We start from the raw sequence: 23970 nt of genomic DNA on the forward strand, positions 1-23970 counted from the left end.
TTACCTTTATTCTTACCTCTGCCTCTGCTTGAAAAATAGAAATAAAAAGAGTGAGTATAAAAATATACTCAGTAAGGGACCCACTATTAGTCCCGCTAGATGCCTGTTAACTTCCTATTAGAGTCCTGAAAAGTGGTACCCCTGAACTAGCACGTTCTCGAACACGTGCAATCTGTGATCCTGTAGGAACATATCTGGTCATTGGTGAACCCAAAGGAGCACCTAGGACAAACTGGTCTTTAGTGTACCAGAAGGAAACACTAAGACAATCGGGCTGCGAGTGATCCCGTCGAATCACTCGAATCATGTCTATGTCAATGTCAATGTCAGACTGGGGGTCTCGTTGGACTATGCAGTCCTAAAAAGGTGGTGATCTCGAAGGACACCCATGCGGGTACGACTCTAAGAGCTAAAGCTAACAAACACCATATCCATAGCATGTAACATGTCATAACATCATCGTAAACATGTCGTATCATAAAAATCATAACATACTTAACCAATATCGTAAACATGAACACAACGCAGTCATCCTCATCGATATACTACTAGTCATAACATAACATCAATTCTCAGCATCAGTAATCAACACAGTGTCGGTCATCATCAATATCATGGCGTTATGCAATTCAGCTACCATCCAGGCATAATTATAAATACATGCGATCTCTTAATATCACTCGTAGGTCTAGTAGTAGAATCTCTTACCTGGAGATTAGCTCACAGTAAAATTATCCTAACAGTCACGGTCAAGCTCCCCAACAGTCAAGCCCTAAGCACAAATGAACCCAACACTAAAATTAATAAATTAATTACTAATTGCCTAGGGTCCAATTCCAATTATCTCAACTTACCCAAAGTTGAAGAAAAATTCCAAAGTTATCCTCGGTTTGGGAAAAATCTTCGGATCAACCCCTAATTGACCAATCATGAAAATAATTCAATTAAATACATAATTAAATTATTTAAGGTTTAAAATTGATCTTTGTTGAGAAACAACCAAAACCCAAACAAAACTTACCAAAATAGGTGAAAAGGATCAAAAATTGGTTTGGCGGCTCAAACGGCTTGAAAAACAGAGGAAACAGCTAGGCGGCTCGACTAGAAGGCAGAAGGTGGCTCGGGTAGGCGGACAGCTCAGCTGCGTACGGTTGGGTAGGCGAGCGGCTCAATTACATGCAGCTCGGGGCAGAGGAGGGCTGCTTGGGTTGCGCAGGAAGGCGACACGTCGACCTGCGAAGAACACTTGCTGACGACACCGAGCGATGACCGTGACGGCGAGCCAGCGATCGACGACTTGCAGCAGAGTGCTGACGGAGACACTGCAGCTGACGGAACAATGGAGGTGACAGGCTGCTTATGAAGGTGGGGAGACGACTCGGGCGACGGCTGTTGGCTCGATGCCACTGCTGCTCGGCGGAAAGATGATCGGCTGCAAAGACAGGGGCAGTTGTTGACGGTGGCTGGCGAACGCAAAGGTGGTAGTGGTGGCGGTCCTTGAGGCTAGGGTTTGTGGAAGAAGATGAGTACTTATTTTTCCACTTTCACGCTTTACGAGGGTTCTTTAAATAATAATAATACTACTACTATTATCATTATTTCTTTTCTTTTTCCTTACTCCATTCCCTGAAACAAACTTAAATCTCAAAACTTTTCTCTCTCCGTTTAAACCCCTCAAATCTCCATTTTTAAACCAATAATTCCACCAATCACATCCACCTTTCCCCAAATAAAAATATCATAATTATCTTTTACTAAATAATTATTATATTTTCCATTATATAATTATTATTTTAAATTTCTTTCTCTCTCCACAAAATATTTTTCTCCAAAACAAATATCTTTACATAACCATATTATCCATATAATATAATTATTCCAACTTCAAAGTTAATTAATTACATAATCACATATAGTCCATCAAATTTCTCCTAAATACAAATCTCATTACACAAACAACTTTAATCAAAATTCCATTAGCACCCAAATTAATTTCAACACTAATTAAAATTAACTTAAGATAGTTAAAATAAATTACCTTAACTTGGGGGTTACATTTGTACATTTGTTACTTCTTTAAAATGCAATTGTGTTTGTCCCATGATATTGTGATGACTGTTTTCAAATCCTTCTAGTTTTAGTTAATTCTGTGTCATTTCCTTCATAGACTTTTATACGACTTGGAGAGTTTCTCTGTTTTCTAATTCTGAATTTGATGGCTATGAGCGCATGAGGTTTTCATATGGGCATTTAGCTCAATTTAAGTTTATTTTACCTGAAGCCATTATTCTAAAAAAGGTTGTGGTCTATGATGAGCGGATCAGCTGTATGAAGCCGGATCTTCACATATCTTTCAATTTTGGTGTTCTAGGGAATCAGGAGGACCAGTATATGCAACTGAGGAAGTTGTTTCGGGAACGACTTTCAAAATTTCTGAGTTCCTATCTAGAGGTATGCCAACTTTTTCCTTCTGCGATTTGTAGATTCAGTATTTATCTGTATCTTTGCTCATGAATCCTATAATGTTTGTTCTTTCTATATGAAATGGGAATACTGACATCCCTATATCATTGTTAGCACTTTGCTCTTTTTTTAAGTGGATAAGAATGTCTTTAAACATAGTACATTGGTGCTCGATGAATATTGCTTTTCATAAATTGTATAGTTTAGGAATTAAGTTATGAAACAACAAGGAGTTGTAGCATTCTGGTTATAGAAGTTTGTTGTTATCATTTGCATGATGACCACCAAAATGCCTTGTTTTCTCTGTTTCGTTTTGGAAGTCATTTTTCTTATATTTTGGCTATATTATCTCTTGGTCGTTCAAAACTTCTAGGTTCTAATACATGCTTCTATATTCAGATTGATGATGTTCCAAAGGATTTGCTGCCGAATCCATTCAATTTCCGAAGTAAAGATCTTGTCGCAAAATCCAACTTGCTATCTTCTATCGAGACATCGATTAAGCAATTGGCCCCTGAACAACCGATGCAATCAATAGAAGGGACTTCTGTTAACCACCATTTAGAAGAAATTCGAGGTTTTCGAGCTGTTAAATCTACCACTGGCTCGAGTAAGCAGAAGGAATTCACGGGGTTATCTCATTTCTCACCATCTTTTAGGTGGTGTTTCTCTTGTAAAGTTGTTGATAAATCAATATATTAAAAAAATCAATATTTAAATCAAATTCGAAAATATTTAATTGTAAATATCTGTTCCACTATGTATATTTTTTTAATCTTTTGTTCCCAACTACCTATTAAATATGATTGATAATCCAATTTAAAACCAATAAAACTTCCCAATCAAATCTATTATAAATAAATCTATACATTAATATTTTATCTACATAAAAGCTATAATTTTTTTTAATATATCTATAATCTATTAATTTTTATTTGGTAAAATTATATGTATCACTACAACAGATCACTAAAAAAACTAAATGAGGAAAACATGTGTATCTTTTTATGTATTTTAGATAGTATAGATTTTTCAAACTTCAAAAACTAAAATGTCCACAAACCAAAAAATATCACCTTTTTATTTTGAAAATATATGACCACTTTTAATTAACAACTTAAATGAGCCACCACTTTTGATGTCATTGAAATATTGAAATTAAATTAAAATAGATGGCTAAATTAGGAAGAATCTTTTTTAAAGATGAAAATGATAGAATTGTAAATGGTCAAAGAGGCCCAATTTCCCAAATTTTGTAAAATGGATCTAAATGCAGAATTCAGCCAAGAGTGTCTTCGGAGCAATGATATTATTGATACAGCATTTGCCTCATCTTCATTCTACTGTTGCCAAGCGGGAACAATTCTATGACAAATTTTATTCAAAATTACGCCATTTTCCCCATCTTTGCAGTTTTAAATTCAATTCTAAAGCTCCCTTGAAGTGCTTTTGCAGCAAGAACCAAACTACTCATGAAGCTTTTCAGGTGAATTCCAAAAAAAAATTCTTCATGTTTCTTCTTTTCTTTTGGGTATCTCTGGATCTCTAGAAATTCTTGTTGAAATATTCAATTTTGTTGTTCAAACATCTCTGGTACTGTTGCTTCTCATTCCAAAGTTCGACTGCAATTTTCTATTTTGAATTAGGGCTTTTCTGCTCTGCCACGGGATACCCCTTGGGACAATGATACTGTTTGGAGCACAATGGCTCTTTACATTTTCAGTTTGCATATTCCTCTGAGCCTTGGAAGCTTGTCTTTGGTTTCCCAATTAATGCATATGCCTATTCTTGATCCTCAAACTAAGGTTTGTGCTTCTTTAGATTATATCTTTTGAACCATGACTCTGAACTAAACTTCATATACATATATTACAATCTTAAGTGCAGTATGGCAAATGGGTTTGGTTTGAATTTGAACAAAATTGAGTTTTATGTCATTTGATAAACATTTCTGTGATTATCTTAACCATCATCAGATACTTAGTTTGGTTTGTTTATAATTGTAGTGACAATTACTCTTTGGCTCATTTCTACAGTTTATTCATTTGCAATGCAGGCACTATCAAGGCTTGCAATTCAAACTCTAGAGTTCATTCTGACCCTTCTTCTACTAAAGCTCACTGCTAAGCCAAATTACAGATTCAGAAATTTCTTTAGAGATAATGAGTTATGCAGCAAAAGGAATTGGATATTTGCATCAGCGTTTGGAGTTGGGTTCCTATTGTCATTAGTTTTCCTTACATCACTCCTTGCAGAGAGAGTGATTGGACCAAAGGTCAGTATGGCGAATTTCTGTCTGTGGCCTACTTTTGCATTTCCTATTGAATTTTTTAAAATTGCTTCAGATCGCTTGGTAATAGCATTGTTTGGTCTGTATCAGAATTGTAAAGTTTATAGGACTACAAGGCCTTGCTCCATTTATTGATCACAATATAGAATGTATAAATCATTTTTTTAGTTGTTTTTACTTCTACCATATCAAAACCATATTCATCATTGTTAATATTTGAAAATTCATTAAACATAGATTTTCTTGAGACTTGCAAATTTTATGGACATTTTTTTATAATTCAGAAGTGTGATTTCGCGTTCACAAGATTACAGTTCCACTCGATTGTAGGCTGTAAGCAACCTTGTGCTGAAAGAGATTCTTGACTGCAGCAACATCTCAAGAACAGCATGCTTCATAGCATATTGTGTTGTGACTCCCTTCTTAGAAGAGACTGTATACAGAGGCTTTCTATTAGCATCAATCTCATCTGAGATGCAATGGCAGCAAGCAGTAGTAATTAGTTCTGCAGTCTTCAGCGCAGCTCACTTGTCTGTTGAAAATTCCTTACAGCTCTTCATTATTGGGTGTGTCCTAGGATGCTCATATTGTTGGACTGGCAATTTAAGGTCTTCAATCCTCATACATTCTTTGTACAATGCAATGACCCTTCTTTTAACTTACCTATCCTAATGATTACATGCACGCATTTCTTCCTAATCGTACTTTGCAGCCGAGATGTGTTAGCTTTATTACTATGATGTTGGATTGTCGTGAACGACATTCAGGTCAAAGTTACAAGTCATCAGAGTTGTATTTACTTGAGATCTTTTTGGATTAAAGTTTGAATACAAGGAGTTGATGAAAGTACACTTGAGAGAGGGAGAATTACTCATCTCTTTAAACTAAAAAGAAGTTGAAGGGACTTCTTTTTTAAGGTTTTGTCTGATTTAATATGTTCCCTCGTAAGATTTTTGAGTTGATGATATTAAAGTTGCAAAATTTTAAGGTGCCACTGCCACCATCAATGCTACCCACCTTTCACCTACACCAAAAGGTTCTATTTCCACTTGTCAACTTACACCAAAAGGGTCTATTTCCACAGAGAGATATGTGTCTGCAATCACTCCCAATTAGGTTCTTTGGCTTTAGCCTCACCTGTCTCGTTCATCAACTTTGTTTTCCTATGGCATTGTGCATTCAAAATTCAAGATCAAAATCCCAAATTCCCATAAATTCAAACGATAAAAAAAAATATATTCATTTTGAATAGTAATACCATTTGACTCTTGCTAATTTTATTATTTGGCATGTATAAAGCACTCCTTATTCTTCAGATTAGTAGTAAAAAAAAGCTGCAAGCGTGTTAGAATACTAGGTAGGTTTCGGGATCAGACCAAATGCAACATATTATTCATTAATTGCTTTGCAGCTCATCTCAATATGGTAATATTGATGTTTCATTTGACTTGTGTAAGTCTTGGGCTTTTGTTTCCTTTCATGGTGTCGCCAATTGCATCACAAAACATTTTCGGAAGGTAATTGTTGGATTTGTACCTTCAAAAGAATGTTGAGAAAAGTGAGATCAGGGCAGAGACCATGCATTCAAGATACAATTGAAAGATTCTTTTTTTTTTTTAAAAAAAAACATTAATTATTTTCATTTTTTAAGAATAAAAAATTTCATTCTTAAAATAGGATTTCTCACCTTAATAATTTTAGAAAATGAGACTGATATCTTTTAAGTTTTGTTGTATTTTTTTTTAGAAAAAGAAAAACGGTCAAAAACTATTTTTTTTAGAAAATATTGATTAAAAAACTTTTGAAATAATAATTTTATAAACAAGTAAATTCACAAAAATATAGTGAAAAAAAGAATCTCAGGAGAATATCCAAAAATACAACCAACTTTATAATAATTATATCTTGAGAGCTAAAGTCTTAACTTTGTTAGTACAAAGTATTAGTGTGGTGATTTTATTCCAACGTTGTTCCAAGATTATTATAACTTTACCACTACAAAACATTTATGTGACACTTATAGTTTTTATTACATAGTATTGTCAGACTCAATATGAGAATGATTTTTATTTTATTATAAATTTATAACAATATATTTGTGTGACTTAGTCATATGGAGACTTCATTTATTTTGTTATATATATTTGTTTATGTATGACTAAATCTTGAGTTACTATAATTGAATGTTCTTGACCACTAGTTTTTCATTCTAATTTCTAGTTTCTAATGATAATTACTCACTAAAAGTATATAAACAAAAGAAACCTGACACCTTTTTTACTATGTCATTGTGAATTATCGTTGTATCTAATTCATGATGAAAAATCTCATGACAATTTTTTAAAATTATAAGAATGAATACGCTCTAGTGATCAAAGGTATTTTTAAAATTTGACGATTACCATACCTAAATTACTTTTAACTTTTGGGACTAGAGCTCTAACACACTTGGTAAGCATGAAGCATAAAGAGAAAGAATCAAAAGGTTGTAGTAAACAAACATAAAACCAACACTGATGCACGTTTACCCTACCAGACCTAAATTTTTTAACTAATAGATTATGATAAATTTAATTATATCAATACTTTAACACTCTTCTCACTTACAATATGTACAAAATCCGACATGTAAAAATATTAATTGGGGGATGAGAAAATGACATTGCAGAAGTCTGGACACGTGGCTTTTTTGTGCCCTGCTCCTAAGAGATTATAGTAAGTTTAATATTACATTATTACTCTTCTAACATTATTCAACATTTCTTTTACTAAAAAAAAGTAATATTAAGGCTACGTATATGAAAGGTATATTCCCATTTAACATTATTCAAATTTTTTTAGTAAAGCCAGATTCTATAATCTATATTAAGGCTACGTATATAAAAAAAAAAAAGTCATGGTTGAGAATAAATAGACACCTCCAACCCACTAAAACTGTGTTAAGATTATTTAATTAGGAAAACAACCTTTTGCATCTAAAAAAAAAGGTGAAAATAAAGTTTTGGGGGTCAAATGATTCAATCAATATTTAAAATTTAACGAAAATAAAATAAAAACTAGGAATCCAGCACATCAGAAAACAAAATTATAACGCAGCAGATGATTCCATTAAAAAAAAGAAATCAACGGCTTAAAAACGAGAAGAACACTGAAGCCTCGCCACACTGTAACATAGCTCCGAGTGGAAATATCTCATCAAGTCATCACGGTCGGTTTGTCTTTGCCTTACAAATAATTATTTTTTACGCACTAAACTTTCTTAATGATTAAACTATTCCCACATATTGAGGGTAATTTAGTATTTTCACCTTCATTTATGATGATATAGTAAAATCTATGTATGAAAGGATTTCAAAATGAAGAAGAAATAAATATCAATGCCACGTATGCAATAACGTTAAGCTCTCACAGCGCTTCTAAAGATCTTCCCTCTTTCTCTCTCTAAATTCACAGCCCTTCTAAAGATCCTTTCTCTCTCTCTCTCTCTCTCTCTCTCTCTCTCTCCCTCTCTCTCTCTCTCTCTCTACAAAAATAAAAAATAAAAAATAATATTAATAATTAATTCGCATTTAAACAGAGGAATATACTTTCTAGAGAGAGAGAGTTACAATTTGTGATTTTTTTTAGGTGAAGCGAAATCGATTTCGAGGTACTTCTCTCTCTTTTTACAATTTGTTCTCGTGTATTGGTGACAATTTAGAATAGAAGTTCTGAATTTTGAATTGAAGCTTCTTGTTTTGATTTTTATTATTTCTTTTGGTATCTGTTGTTTCTGTTTTGAGTTCAATTTCTTGTGTTTCTGATTTGGTCTGAATTGTTTATCTTTGGTTTAAGAATTGTTCATAATTTCATTTTGTTGGTTATGGTTTATTGTTTGTTGGATTTACGTTTTTTTTTCTTTGTATTTATCTTTGTAGAGGTTTGGTTATGGCATTTGTAAATATGGGATTGTGAACTTGGGAACTTCTCAGAAATTGAAACTTGGAACATCAACAGTGGAACAAAAGGGTCGGATTTTGGTGAACTTGGGGATACATTTCTTTAAGCGAACTTTCTTTTTCGAGTTCGTGGCTTATCAAAATTGGTTGTCGTTTTGGGATGTTGAATTACGACATTTGGATTCTTGATTGGTAGTATATGAAGATGGAGTTTGTGCATTTACCTGGTTAATGTGTTGGTAATTGAGGAGGTAGCTTTAAGTGAAATTTATAGAAAGTAGATGGCAACTTCGAGTGAGAGATGGATCGATAGACTTCAATTATCCTCTTTGTTTTGGCCTCCCCCAGATGATGACCAGCAAAGAAAGGTACAGAAGTTTTCATGTTTGACATATAAATTTGGGATTGTACTTTCTCGCATATTATGGCATTGTTTTTCATATAGTCCAAGTTGATTAGTATGTTTGTGTATCGGCCTGAAGTTGTATTTGTCATTCTTCTGAAAGCTGCCGAATCGTAGCTCTTAAATAATGTTTTATTGGTTTCCTTGATTTTTTCTTCGTTGATAACGTTGTATGATGTGTTTTAGATTTTTAATTCTTTATCATGTGGAGAATTGCTTTAATTGCTCACAGAATTAGAATATGCTTCAAATTTGCCAAAATGATAGTGCTCTATCTCCTTTTCTCATTGGACCGAATTCTCCATTAGCTTCAGAGGTTCTCCTCCCTTTTGTATATTTAGTTTAATTAATGAAATGTTGTACTTTTAGGCTATTTCCTTTAAGAAAAGAAAGAAAAAGAAAAGAGAGGAAGTAGCAAGCAAGCAAGTCATATAGTTTTAGTTAGCTACATCATGCTAAAGGATTATATACGTGTGAACATCTGCTGGAAATAAACATGTTTAATCTATGTATATCATATGTAATGGATGCATGAATGGATCTTAATTAGATATTCACACATATAGTGTTTTGAGATCCCTGAAATGTTGATATATACGTACGTGATGTGCTCAATTTGGGAGACTTAGCAAACAGAGTTTGTGTTTTATGAAAAATTTCAGTACAAGGGTCTTAATATTTTTGCTTAATTTTCATTTGCGACTGTCAGCCACATGCTTCTAACTACCTATTAACTTTGCTTGTGACGGGTTCACTTAAAGAGTAGATTATTAAAAGGGGCTGCCCTCTTACCATATGTGTGTATCTGTTTTAAAATAAAAAAAAATGGAAGCAGAAACTTTTCATTGGTGTAATGCTAAAAGATACAAGTGACCCCAAAGGGGAAAGAAATACATAACAAACATAGAAACAATAGAAAAGAAATATAATGGTAATATAAAAGCGTTCCAGTTAAGACAAATATTCTGAATTCATGTGTATTAGAATAGACCACCTCAGGTGAAGATGATATTGAAAAAGGATATGATTGCAATGGGAACAAATGAGATACTATATGAATGGCCTTAGTGGCCTTATTTTCCTATGTAAATACTGGGTTGTGGTGTGAATATCAAAGGCAAAATAACTGAGACACCTTAGTTTAATAGTGTGGCATTGAACGTAAGGGATTTGACCTATAGCTTCTAAGTATTATGCCAAGCCTTAGGAAAGTTGAACCTAATTATGTTCTTTAGAAATAAAAAATTAGGGGTAGTTTGAGAAAAAGTTTTTTTTTAAATGGATTTAATATGTTTTTGTACCAAATGGGAACCAAATCTTGATCTATGAGGCCTCTTATCATGCAAACTTCGTCTAGTAGGGGTAAAAAAGGGATCTAGTTAAAGACAGCTAGTGAGTGGGGCAAGGGAGACTTTGCATGGTATGGAAAAGGAAGTTTATTGTCTTTTGTAGGGGAGGGAAAGGAGGTGAAGGCATTGTGGAATTTTGTGGTTGAACTGCTTGGTAGTAGAGGTTCCCTACTCTTTAGTATTAGGCGGTTGTTGTGGTCTTTTCTTATTTTTTCCTGGCGCATTTGTGCATAAAAAGTGAGAACGACTTTCTGGAGCCTTATTTTTCATCTATAATTGAAACACAAGGAAATTTCTGCCTTGCAATTGATTTCGGAGATTCTTGCTTCTTTGAAGGTTGGCTCTTATGAAGATTCCAAACTTGGACTCTTGGTGCATCAGGATTGTTTCTAATGAAGTCTTAGACTTGACATTTAGCCTTTTTGGATCTCCTATGCAAAAAGACTTATATTAAGCTATTTGAAAATCGAAGAGCTCCAAGAGAGTTAACATTTTTCTTTGAATTATGCCAAATGGAAGTCCTTAACTCTTGTTAGAAATAGTGGGCTTGGGTCATGTTAGTCCAAGGGTAGTTGAGATTTACTTTGCACTAATTTTTTATTATTTTAATCAGGCTCGTGTTACCTATAAATATTTTCCCCCTTGTACCTTTATTATCATAAGAAAATAATAAGAAATATTGGCATCGTGGTTTAACTCCCTATACTAGGGTTTCCACATAAATTTTTGTTTGTTCTACATCTCTACTTTCAATATGGTATTTGAGCGAGATATCAAATAAACCCTAGACAATCAAACACTTAATGGAACCCTAACAGAAGGGACAACTGTCGACATCAGTGCAGCCGTTGCCACAATAGTTGATGCCCAGATCAGCGTTTGTCATGGATGAGTGGTTTCGGCGTCTTCAGAACCCACTAGCTAGCCTTCCTGCTCAATTGCAATTGTCTGGCAACCAGCAGCCTTCAGCTGCATTGGTCCCATACATGCCGATGATTTGGATTCCCTCATACGCGCCGCCTGGTCCTCAGAATTGTCGCCCGCGCCTACACCTTCATTGTATGCACTGCCGCACGCACCGCTGTCAAGACTTCTTCAACTATCGACCTTGGTTCAGTCTTCTGCTGTTGGTGTGATTGCGTCGTCTCCTGCTGGGTTAGCCGCAAACCCTAGTGGCTGCCCTGAGGTTGGAAATCCAGCCCACTCTACCTTTGAGGTAGGTGAATCCTCAGTGCAGTCAAGGGACCATGAACAGGGCCTGTCTCTCGGTATTGCTCATTAGTTGACATGCTACGATAGCAAATTGCAACGATTGAGGCAACGCTAGGGGCTCCGTCCAACAACTGTTTGACCTCACCGGTGTATTATGAAAATCTGATAACCTCGCTCCCTTCTTTGTCCTCTTTTTATGTGTCTAATTCAGTGGCACAATCTACATGGTATTTTCCAGGGGAGAAGTTGAATGGTCAAAACTATTTTTCGTGGTCCCAGTCTATTAAAATGATTCTTGAATGGTGCCACAAGTTTGGTTTCTTGACAGGGGAGATACCTTGCCTTACATCAGGAGACACTTAGGAGCGATACTGGAAATGGGAGGACTCTTATTCAGTCCACATTGATCAACAATATGGATCCATAGATCGACAAGCCTTTACTGTATGCTGCAACCGCTAAAAACATTTGGTATACGACTCAAGAATTGTATTCCAAGCGTCAGAATGCCTCTCATTTATACACTCTGCAAAAACAAGTTCATGAATGCAAACATGGGACAATGGATGTGGCATCCTTCTTTAACAAACTTTCTTTTATCTGGCAGGAAATAGACCTATGCAGAGAAATTGTTTGGAATTGTTCCAGCGATGGTATACAGTACTCCAGGATCAAGGAGGTTGACAGGATATATGCTTTTATTGCAGGTTTCAACCTTAAGTTCGATATTGTTCGCAGGAGTATATCGGGCCAGAGACCTATACCCTCCTTGATAGAGGTTTGTTTTGAGGTTCGCCTTGAGTAAGATCGTACTTGTGCTATGAGTAGTCTAACGAACCCCGCTATTGATTCCACTACCTTCAGTGCGAGGTCCCTTGTCATGACAGTGAGAAGCATACTGGAAAACTGATCTCTGTCTGTAAACACTGTAAGAAACAGTTACATACCAAGGAGTAGTGTTGGAAACTACATGGTTGTCCCTCAGGAGGTAAGAAACGCCATTCCAACGACAAATAGAACATGGGGCGAGCTTATATGAGTGACTCTGCTAGCCTTTCTCAACTACCTGGGGATCCCAGTTCAACTACACTAGGAGCTATTGCCCAACCAGGTATACCTCAATCCTACAGTCTTATTAGTGTTGGTGGGAAAAATCCCTAGATTCTTGACTCCTGATCATTTGACAAGATCCTCAGAACATTTTGTGTCCTATATTTTGTGTGTTGGTAATGAGAAGATACGAATAGCAGATGGTTCCTTGGCTCCCATTGTCGGGACGAGGATGATTTTTCCTTTTGAAGGATTGACTTTACATAATGTGTTGCATGTACCCCAAATTTCCTATAATGTATGTGGGATCTCATCCTGCTGATACACCCATTGAGTTTAATGCCAAACTCGGAAGTAGAAGTGTGAGAATAGCTTCAATAATCCGAAAACTCGAACTATCCAACCCATATTATATGGGTATGGGTTGGGTTGGGTTAGTTTAAAATGTGGGTTGGGTTGGGTTGAAAATTTTGATTTTCTTTAGGTTAGGTTGGGTCTCGAGTTGGAGGGTTGAAAAATTCGAGTCAACCCAACTCAACCCGAATTAATATAATATATATATATATATATATATATATTTATTTATTTATATTATATTTATATGTATGTATGAAATTTTGAATTAATGGATGCTTGAAACTTTGAATGTACAACAATTTTGATTTTTTTTCTTTTTAAAGGAACAATTTTGAACTTTACAAACATTAGAATTTAGAAATGATAAAAGAAACAATACAACCCGACAACCCGACAACCCAACCCAACCTATATTTTACGGGTTGGGTTGGAAACTTAATTCAAGTTATTCGAGTTGCCAACTTAACCAACTCGAAAATATGGGTTGGGTTGAGAATGTCTTCCAACCCAACCTAACCCATTTACACCCCTACTTGGAAGTTCAGGTGATAGGATTATTGTTGAGAAAGTGAAATATCAACGTCTTGTGTGAAAGCTGATTTACTTGTCTCACATTAGGCCTGAGATCTCCTATGCTGTGAGTATTGTCAGTCAGTTCATGAAGGCTCCTTATGAAGACCACATGGAGACCGTTAATAGAATTTGAGGTATTTAAAAGCTACTTTGGGTAAAGGGTTAAAGTTGGAAAACTGCAGAAGGTGTATTGAGGCCTATATTGACTCTGGCTGGGCAGGGGCTATTGTTGATAAAATATCCACCTTGGGATATTGCACTTTTGTGTGGGGCAATTTTGTTACTTGGAGAAGTAAGAAGCAAGGCGTTGTGGCTCGAAGCAACGTTGAAGCCGAATACTGGGCTATGAGTTTGGGAATTTGTGAGGAAATCTGGCTCTAGAAGGTGTTGTCTAATCTTTATCTTGACTATGAGGTGCCTACGAAACTATTATGCGATAATAAGGAAACTATTAGCGTTGCCAATAACTTGATCCAACATGACAAAACCAAACATGTGGACACTTTATATCAAAGAGAGACTGGACAGTGGTAGCATCTGCATCCCTTACATACCCTCTAGCCTTTAGATTGCTGATATATTTATAAAGGGGCTTTTTAGACAAAACTTTGATTTATTTGTTAGCAAGTTTGGTCTTTTTGACATTTACGTCCCAACTTGAGGGGAAGTATTAGAAATAGTGGGCTTGGGTCATGTTGTCAGCCTAAGGGTAGTTGAGATTTACTTTACCTTAATTTTTTATTATTTTAATTAGGCTCATGTTGCCTATAAATGTTTTTCCTTTTGTACCTTTGTTATCATAAGAAAATAATAAGAAATATCAGCATCGTGGTTTTTCTCCTTGTACTAGGGTTTCCACGTAAATCTGTGTTCTACGCCTCTACTTTCGATAACTCTTTTTTTAAAGGAAACTAAAAACTTCGTTAAGAGAATGAATGAACAGAAGAATACAAGGACAAGATATAACAAAGATACAAACAATCTTAGGATCAGAAGGTCCATCTGGGCACCTTAACTAGGTTGACACGCCCTTAGCACCCTCATCACTTTCAATATCTAAAAGAACAAAATCAATCCAAAAGTTACTGAAAACTTTCACTAGAACATTGATAAGAGAAAAAAAAGATCATAAGACCAATAAAGGAACATAACACCTTGACAACTTGAATGAAGAAGTCTTCAAATGGCTTGGAAGAAGCGCACCAAGAAGAAACATTTAAACGAACTAATTCAAATCGATCCATCCATCCAATCTTTTTGTCATGAAACACCCTTTGATTCATTTCAAACCATTTTCGCAAGCAACGCCTTGACAACATTAACCCATAGTATCCGAGGGCCTTTTTTAAGACCTGGACCAACGAGGGTCTGCCCCTAGGAACATCAAAGATAGAAAACATCTTCCACCAGCATCTAGCAGCATAAATGTCCATTGTAGTCCCTCCAGATTTGAACCATTGCTGCCTTTCCCAGGTTTCTCTCGCATGGGTGGATGAGTTGAAGCCTTGCTGTTTGTGGTAGCCGGCTTCTTATGGCTTTTGTGTTTTGGTCTCCGTTTTTACGGCTTGCCAAAGGGGAGTATTTTCTGGGGAGTTCTTTTGGAATAAGTTTCTGTTTGTTTTGGAAGATCTTTTCGAGTTTTCTCTGGGTTCTTGTTGGCACTGAGAAGAACAATTTTGAGGTGGCCAGCTACTTCTCCTTGGTGTTTCTCTTTCTCCTCTCATATAGAAGACTTGAGTGTGCAAGTTATCATATTTGAATGGGCTCCTCTTGATAGAGTTGTCAAGTTTTGCTTTATATTTAGCTTTCTTCAGTTTGTTTTGCCTTGAAAAGGCTTTATTCTGTTTAACTTCGTTTGTTTAGGTTGTCTTCTTCTTGTTGCCTAAGTTTTCAATTTAGTTTGTATTCTCTCATAATTCTTTTGCTCTTAGTACAATATTCTTGTGCTTTGAGCTTAAGTCTCATATTTTATCATTAATTAAGAGGCTGTCTCTGTTTAAAAAAAATGCAATAAAAAACAAATGTTGCAGGTCTTCACCCACCGCTTCAAAGGTAACAAATGGATGGAGATAGGCCATGTGAGGGTAACTACAAAGAAAGTTACCCTCGCTTCTTTGGGAATCACTTTTTGGTCTGACGTATAGGTCGGTGGCATACCCCTTAATCTTCGACTCCCAAAGCTATTTAGAATTGCATTGCTACCCTGTGGTTTTGTCACACCCAACTGAGTTCGAATTTCAACATGGAAATTGCATAAATGAGAAAGTAACTCAGAACGATCTTTTGTAAAATTAACCAAATCATGTGAGAGTGATTATCAACAAAGGTAACAAAATATCAAGATCTAGTTTTGGACACAACTGGACATATACCCCAAATATCAGAATGAATGTGCAGAGGGGGAATTTGCTCGTTTATCAACTCTAGGATTGGAGCTAAGACGATGAAATTTGGCAAACGGACATGAGAGTCACAATTCAATGAAGAAAAGTTATGAAACTGAGAATAAAGCTTTCTTAAAACTGAGAGAGATGGATGACCAAGATGGCAACGTGCATAAGAAAGAGAAACAACTCTAAAACAAGCAACAATTGTTGATGTCGATACTTGGTGATAAAAAATTTAAAATCCTCCTGATTCACGTTCTTTCCAAATAATCTTCTTTGTTACAAGATCCAGAAACAAGCAATAGTCAAGATAAAATGAGACACAACAATTAAGGTCACGAGTGATTTAACTAATAGAGATCAAGTTAAATGACAATTGAGGTAAATGAGGATAGATGACAGAGAAAGGAATGTGGTGAGATTTACCGTGCTAGATCCAATAACAAAATACTTTGATCCATTTGCTAAGGTAACACTGGTAATGGTAATGGATGTAAATGACAAAATTATAGAATTTTTTTTAGGATTACCTGTCATATGAGTACTAGCATTGGAGTCTATGACCCAATGTGTAGAGGAGGAAAGGAGACAATGATTCATGTTACCTGAATTAACAATTGTTTTAATAGGGGCACATGCAAACGATGAAGGAGATGCTTTCGACGAGGTTTCGTAATTTTGAGACAGAGTAGATAAACCATGGATGGATTGAGGCTGCAATTGAGCCACATTAGACATCACTATGGGATCTTCTTTGGCCATAGGATAGTAACAACCAAACCAATGAGCCACACCAAACCAAATGAACAAAAAACAGTCACAGAACGAGAAAACAGTACCCACAAAATAGAACAAAGCAGCCACAACCCCTGGAAACAAGTCAAATTTCTTTCAGATATCGTTACACCTAAATGGATTTCAATGGAACTGAAGGCCCAAACCGACAGAAAACCAAGTTTTGAGACGCACCTAATCACCAATGACAACCCAAATTGGAACAAAACAACGACAAACCCCAAGAATAAAGGGTATTTTTCCAAAGAACCTCACATCCGATTAGATTTCAGAGGAACCAAATGCATAAACCAACCGAAAAACACAAATGGAGACAATTCCAGCCAACATAGCACAAATCAGACCTCCCATGCACTAGCGCGAGGAGGACAAGGCAGCGACTTATGGAGGCCGTGAAGCCCACGTGTGGCTTTAGCGAGAGACGAACTCATACAAGGGAGGACAGTGGCTACACTCCTTCTAAGGTGGGTAGTGTCAATAAATGGACACTCGAACTTGGTGACCCAAACTTAAACCCTAACGTAGCTGTCAAATAATAAACAAATAGACGAATGTTCTAAACCCTAGATGGGCTCTGGTACCATGTTGTAGTTAGAGCAAAATATGAAACAACTCCCTTACTTCATTCTATACAATAGTGTCCAATACATATAGGCATAAATGGAAACCCTAAATAAATACTAGTAAATTACAATAAAGGACAAAAGACTAATAAGCTCCTATAGGTACATATATACTACAACAAGAACATTGAATTAATTCTTGCGTAATGGAGTCACCAGAAACAAGAAAGGTATCTTTATGCCATAGAGTAAATATGTCATTGATTGCTATTTGGGATATGAAAATTGGGAGCCGAGCAATGTAGTACTGCAATAATACCTAGTTTGCAACTTACAAAAAATGGAAAACCATTAAAAATCTTGAGAAATGTAGAAGATTGGTTGGCAATTTGAATTATCTTACGGTGACTCGACTAGGTAGCATATTTAGTAAGCATTGTGAGTCAGTATATGACTTCACCCAATGTGGATCATTGGTAAGAAGCATCTTAAATCACCAATTGACCCAAAAACTTAAGCTTATGGTTGAAGGAAAATTTAATATTACATCATTTAATGCTTGCCTACTTGTGAACTTGAAATATCTAGAAGACCCAATGAGTGAAAATCAACATTAATCAGGGAGGAAATAACATTGCAAGGGTTATAACACTCAACCTCTTGGACCACCCACTTTAATAACATTTCAAGGGCATGATCAAGGGCATGATTAACATATGTGCTCCAACTTGAGGAGAGTGTTATATTGCAAATATTAGTATGATTAAATTATTGTAAATTTCCTGGTCATGTTGTTCTTTACTTCTCCTACTATGGTTAATGTTTTACACTTATATATATAGATGGAATATGATTGTCGTGCTCTCAAACCTTAGTTTTTCCACGTTATATTAATGAAAAGTTGTTTTTTGTGTAGTAATTGTTGTAGTAGACTTAGTAGTAGTAATAGTAATTATAGTATAACTATAACAACAAATGTATTGAGAACCTTCACTCTCAACTCCAGCACATTCCGAAATTTTCTCCTTCATTAATCTTTCTGGTTGCGTTAAATAACTTGTACAGAATATCCTGCTATCACTATTGGCACCTCCCTAAACTACTGCTAGAAAATACTCCACTAGTTTAGCATCCTCTAACTGTTTTCATGTATGTTTTTGTGGCCGCTTATCCTTGTCTGTGATTTCTACTAACATGTGTATCCAATTATTTTTTAATTTATTAGTTTTTGTTATATCCTCAAGTGTCTGGGCCAGCTTACGTGCACCTTGACTAATCTCAAGAGACAAACCCACCCGATCCTACAACATTAGGGTGACAACTTGTAAGATATTAAATCCTAGGTAGGTGACTACCATAGATTAACCCTATGACTTCTTAGCAGTTTATCAAGGATATGTTCCCTTATTTACCACTAGGCCACCCATGATGGTTCACATGTATCTCATTAAAAAAAATTAATTACATAGGTTAGGTTATCATATTTTGCGGCAGTAACTACCTCTTAGTGGACATGCATACATGTTGAATTGTAAATTTAACCTAATTTATTGCCGATATAAGTTTAAAACCAAATAACAAAGAACATACAACACTTGTGCCTATATACCATTTATTTTATTAACCAGAAACAAAAGTTTCAATGATAAATGAAAAGATAGAGCCGTTGATATAATATATTTCTTGGGTACTTTCTTGGATTGCATGAAATGTTCCTTGTAGCTTTGTATTTGTTTCTCAGCTGTTCTTTTGCTTAGTTCTTCTAGCTTGGTTAAATATTATTATATTAAACTGGTTAACTTTGAACTATAGGATTTACTCAGTTGGTTTTTTATTTTAGCAGTTTTGTTGGTTTTGGCTTTGTAAAGGTGCTGTCCAGCCTATAAATACTTGCAAACACGAGCTATCTTGGCTAATTACAAATTCGATAGAGAAGTTTCTTTGTTGTTTTACGTCAGCTGTTCTTTAATATTGTTAGAAATGGTTGATGCATGAGATAAGATGCATTTACATGTTTCTTAGTGCACTTGCTCTTTCTATTTACAGGTTCAGTGTTCTGCATATGTTGAGTACTTGGGTCAGTTTACATCAGAACGATTCTCAGAAGACATTGCTGAGGTGTGCTATGTGTTTTTGAGCAAAAATTCTGTTTTCTACCAGATTAGAACGGGATCTTACTCAAATTATTTCCATCATTTGGTTCATTAGGGAGATTGTTCACTTCTATGATAAGAAAGAAGATACTTGAGACCTTTGAGACAACTTTTGTTGTTTTTATTTTATTTTAATTTTTAGTTCAAGGCTTTAGTAGTAGATATATGTATAATACTGACTGTTATTTAATTAACAGCTGATTCGGATCCGTTTCCAATCGAAGGAAAAGCGCCTGTTTGATGATGTTTTAGGTATCAACACTTTAATTTGTGACATCTTAATTTTTAAATGTGTAATCATCGATTGATGAGTATTCTATTTCATATGTTCTTTTTCCAGCTTTGTTTGTTCTTCATCATCCCGAGAATGGGCATGCTATTATTCTTCCAATAATTTCTTGTATAATCAATGGCGCCCTGGAATATAACAGAAACGATCCTCCATTTGCGTCTTTTATATCCTTATTCTGCCCTGGCATTGAGGTACAGTTTCACATTGTATGTATTTTGGACTTCTTTCGTATGTATAATTTTTGTGAGATACTAAAGTTTTTTTCATAAATGAGATGAATTCATGACGTAATTAGCTAGGTGGAAAAAATTTTTACTGAGGAAAAACTGTGTTTTGTTACAAATAAGGTTCAAAGTGTTCAAGAAGCAGCCACCCTAACCAACTAACTCATCCAACAAAAACCTAAAAACAATAGAAGAGAATATTTGTGATGCTTGATGATTTTGGATAAATTATTTTCTTATTTTTCAAAGAAACCAATAATGGATAAAAATGATAAAAGAGAAGTTTCAACTAAGGAAATTAAGAGTTTGTTTGGAATGATTTTTCAACGCTTAAAAATACATTTTTTTTAACCCAGTAAAGATTTAATTGATACAACTTCTTAAGATCGGGTCCCATTAAGCCAGTAAAAATTTAATTGATTCAACTTCTTTAGTCCCTTTTTATCATTTTTGTTGAGATGTTGAGAATCCCAAGTTGGAAAAGGCAAGGGGACTCACACTCTATACAATAGGTTTTGAGATAAAACCTTATACTATCAAATAATTGTGAATTCTGTGGAATTAAAGAAAGGTAAAGAGGGTTTGAAAGATGAAGGATTCCCCTTTCTAGGCAATTAAAATTTAATTGTAGAGACTGATATTCCGAAGGTCCCTACAGTGCACAAAGACTTCATTAATGATGCAGCTTCAAGGGTTAAACTACACCAACTTGGTTTAGGTCTCATTGTTAGGTTGCTTTATTTTCTGATATCTATTCCATAATTGTGAATGATGTGAAGATGCTGTATAAATTCTTTTCTTCCATCAGAACGATTATTCTGAACAATGGGCCCTTGCATGTGGGGAGATTCTGCGGATCTTGACTCATTACAATCGTCCAATATACAAGATGGAACAAAAAAATGGTGAAACAGAAAGAAGCAGTAGTTGCAGCCTTGCCACGACAAGTGACACCGATGATAGGGAACTTGTTGGAGTGCCTCAGCAACAAGAGAGGAAACCTGTACGACCTTTGTCCCCCTGGATTACTGATATATTGCTTGCCGCACCATTGGGCATCAGAAGTGACTATTTCCGCTGGTAAGGAGTATGTTGAGCCTTAAAAGCCTTTTTGAATTATACATGCACATGCATGCATGGATGCATACATACATACATATATTTCTTCTTTTTTGTTTTTGGAACAGAAACAGATTCATTGATGCATTTAAATATATAATAAAAAAGGAATTAGAAGCTACTTCCATACGAGAATAAAAGAGAAAATCCTCAATCTAGCCCAATTTTAATTTTTGCAATTACATTCCAACCTTACAAGAAAGCTTCTCAATTTGAATGAATTAAATTTGAAAAATAAATTAAAAAATGTTCTGATAGAAGACATCAAAAGGATACAGAAGCCTATTTTGTTGCAAACTAATGGCATGTCTTGACGATAGCTATCAACAAATTAGTAATTTTGTGATGAACAAATTGGCAGAGAAGGAAGAGACAAACACTTGGAAGAATGAAGCTTTTATTAAGAAGTACAAAAGATGGAGGAGAGAAGACTCTCTCAGTCTCTTTTGGTTATTCATTTACTTAAATCATTCTCTTGTTTTTCTTCTTCCTCACTTCCTCTAGCTTCATGTAGCTTCTCTTGCAAATGGGAATACAACTTCCATTTTAGATATGAGATCCTTCGGCCAAAAGAAACAAAGGATTTTTCTGGGCTTTTCTTGGGGTCTAAAATATTCTAAAAAGTATTTCTGTTAAATTATTCTTATCAAATATTATCTTAAATGCATTAATTTTTGAAGCTCGAATTCTCCGTGAATTGTTGATGGATTTGATCATGAACTCGACAAGCACTACCACAAGGATCTTCCTATAATTCTCAGGACTTAGAACAAGAACTAGATTGTGGGATCTAATTTGTGGTCAATTTTAGAGAATTTTGTGTCTGAGAGAGTTTGAACTAAGAACATTTTACAGCCAAAACCACTAGGTTTCTTTAATTTTTAAACAAATTAATTATAATGTATATATAGCTTAGTCTCATGCAAATTTAATTTGCATTTTAATTTGACACTTAGCAATTAAGGGTGAGCACGATGGATAAAAAAACCCAGCCAACCAATGGTCGTTGGAGAATGAGAGGGGTGTTCAGCATCGGTTTGGAAAGTTCCAAATCAAGAAATTCCAAATAATATTTCTTAGTGTTAAATCAGCCGATGGACAAAAAGCCGATCCACTTATTGATGATCACCCCTACGTAACATATACAAAATTAGTGGATTTGGTGGCAGACTTGGCAATTAACTCAAACTAAGCTCTTAGCTTAGTCATGTAATCCCACTAATTAGTGGAATTCGCCACCAAATGGATCAAAGGTCACCTATTTGACCTTTTGTTGATTTGGTCAACCTTTGACCAAAAAGTCTAACATTTTGACTTTTTAAAATTTTCATAACCAACTTTCACCTTCTTTTATTTAAATTAATCCAAAATTAATTTTAACTCAATTAATTTGATATCCACTAATTCCGATCAATTTGATTGACCTAATTCCAATACCTATTCAAATTCAGATATTTAAACTATTTAAATATCATTTCTCTCGTTACTAAGCCGTTCATTATATCAATATGTATTCAATGTCATATTCTCTAAACTAAATCTAAACAATTCGAATTACTCTATCACATTGTTCTTAGGTTAAATTCGGACCTAATGGACTTACAGATTATGAGCTCCAATGATTCGAGATTAACCGGCTGAACTCTTTTGATCTAGCTAACCAATATTCGTTACTAATGGGACTATCTGCTGTAGCCCGTAGTTGCACTCTCCTCACTGCAGATAAATTTTTGTCAACTTGATATAACCATCATCAGTATGTCAATCCTTCATAGGTTGATTGTGATTACGACTAGGGCAAGATACTATTTTATCCCCAAAATTACATCTTGTTCCTTAAGTCTCGGCTGATCCTTTAATGAAAAATTGATTTATGGTCCAACCATTAAATCGAATCCCTATCGAGCCAATGAGAGGGTGAGGCCCCTTGTTTAAGATATGGAGTTAGCACTTAGGGTAACTACTTCTCTAGTATCTCTAGAAGCGAGTAGGAGTAAATTTCGTCTTGTGCTCTATGTCCTTTAGCTATCTACCCGGTCTTACTCCTGAAACAGGAGGCTTGTTGAGCCAATGTTGTCAAGTTGCTCTCACTTATGTAGATCTAAGGATAATCTTGAATAAACAGGAGTTCATAGTTAGTTTAGGATTAAAATCAAGTTACTTAGGTCGTCATAATTGAAATAGTCAGATTTAACAACAAACCGTGTTATAAAGTAAAAATGACTTATTTTATAGTTTGGTCTTATACAATCTCATTGTATAGGACACTCGTACTCGCATGTCTTTACATAGAATCACATCATTTTTATTAAATACAAAGTGGGCCGCTTCCATAGTGTCCCCAGAATAAGGCATCCAACCTTATTCTTATACTTTGTTTTTTAAACGGAGACAAGCCTTTTTATTAATAATAAATGAGATTAATGCTTAAAGTACTAGAGTATTATACTGTGAGCAAAATAAGAAAAAAGACAATATCATCCAAACAGACTAAACAAAGATGAACTAGGGCAATACAAATATGAAAATGACCTACAAACGATCACAATGGAGAAACAACGAAAGAACCAAAGCAACATAGAAGTTATTTTAAACAAGAAACAACCCTCTTTGTTAAGATAATCATATGAGACTAATGCTCAAAGTACAATGGAAACAACAAGCATAAAGTTAGGATCAGGAGGTGCTATCGAGCATCTCAACTAGGTTGAAACCCCTTAGCACCGTTATCACCTCCAAAAAGAAACTTAGAAACAACTTAATCAAGACTTAAAAGTTACCATCATCGCCAAGAATATTAAA

The 23970-nt window shown here is 35.1% G+C and overlaps 3 protein-coding genes across 7 annotated transcripts in view; all 3 read left to right on the forward strand.

The window, feature by feature from the left end:
* Positions 1-2309: 2309 nt before the first annotated feature.
* On the forward strand, positions 2310-3252 carry LOC127151379 (CDT1-like protein b). The gene is made up of 2 exons (XM_051090960.1): positions 2310-2451; positions 2863-3252. The coding sequence occupies exons 1-2, from the start codon at positions 2329-2331 to the stop codon at positions 3163-3165; spliced, it is 426 nt and encodes a 141-aa protein (XP_050946917.1). The 5' UTR covers positions 2310-2328; the 3' UTR covers positions 3166-3252.
* A 437-nt stretch (positions 3253-3689) lies between these two features.
* Positions 3690-5452, forward strand: LOC103500400 (uncharacterized). 2 transcript variants are annotated; one of them, XM_008463686.3, is made up of 4 exons: positions 3698-3949; positions 4110-4268; positions 4520-4738; positions 5084-5452. In XM_008463686.3, the coding sequence occupies exons 1-4, from the start codon at positions 3734-3736 to the stop codon at positions 5423-5425; spliced, it is 936 nt and encodes a 311-aa protein (XP_008461908.1). In that variant the 5' UTR covers positions 3698-3733; the 3' UTR covers positions 5426-5452. The 2 variants fall into 2 exon arrangements, with proteins under 2 accessions (XP_008461909.1, XP_008461908.1); XM_008463687.3 differs by lacking the exon at positions 4110-4268 and having other exon boundaries at positions 3690-3949.
* Positions 5453-8128: 2676 nt separating this feature from the next.
* The window catches only part of LOC103500402 (protein GIGANTEA-like), a 45253-nt gene continuing 29411 nt past the window's right edge, over positions 8129-23970 (forward strand). Inside the window, exons 1-6 of one of the 4 annotated variants that reach the window (XM_008463690.2) lie at positions 8129-8402; positions 8671-9059; positions 19427-19498; positions 19731-19785; positions 19874-20016; positions 20858-21129. In XM_008463690.2, coding sequence (XP_008461912.1) covers positions 8973-9059; positions 19427-19498; positions 19731-19785; positions 19874-20016; positions 20858-21129 — 629 coding nt within the window. In that variant the 5' untranslated portion in view covers positions 8129-8402; positions 8671-8972. Of the gene's footprint in view, positions 8403-8436; positions 8513-8670; positions 9060-19426; positions 19499-19730; positions 19786-19873; positions 20017-20857; positions 21130-23970 lie in introns of those variants that run through there. The other 3 variants (XM_051086240.1, XM_051086244.1, XM_051086246.1) reach the window with 3 other exon arrangements.

The sequence above is a fragment of the Cucumis melo genome, chromosome 1, assembly GCF_025177605.1.
Source record: "Cucumis melo cultivar AY chromosome 1, USDA_Cmelo_AY_1.0, whole genome shotgun sequence".
Lineage (NCBI taxonomy): Eukaryota > Viridiplantae > Streptophyta > Magnoliopsida > Cucurbitales > Cucurbitaceae > Cucumis > Cucumis melo.

Coding starts and splice junctions, on each gene's coding strand:
- LOC127151379 (XM_051090960.1), top strand. CDS start 2,329: ATGAAGCCGGATCTTCACATATCTTTCAATTTTGGTGTTCTAGGGAAT. Junction 2,452..2,862: donor TTCTGAGTTCCTATCTAGAG/GTATGCCAACTT, acceptor TTCTATATTCAG/ATTGATGATGTTCCAAAGGA.
- LOC103500400 (XM_008463686.3), top strand. CDS start 3,734: ATGCAGAATTCAGCCAAGAGTGTCTTCGGAGCAATGATATTATTGATA. Junction 3,950..4,109: donor CTACTCATGAAGCTTTTCAG/GTGAATTCCAAA, acceptor ATTTTGAATTAG/GGCTTTTCTGCTCTGCCACG. Junction 4,269..4,519: donor TTCTTGATCCTCAAACTAAG/GTTTGTGCTTCT, acceptor TTTGCAATGCAG/GCACTATCAAGGCTTGCAAT.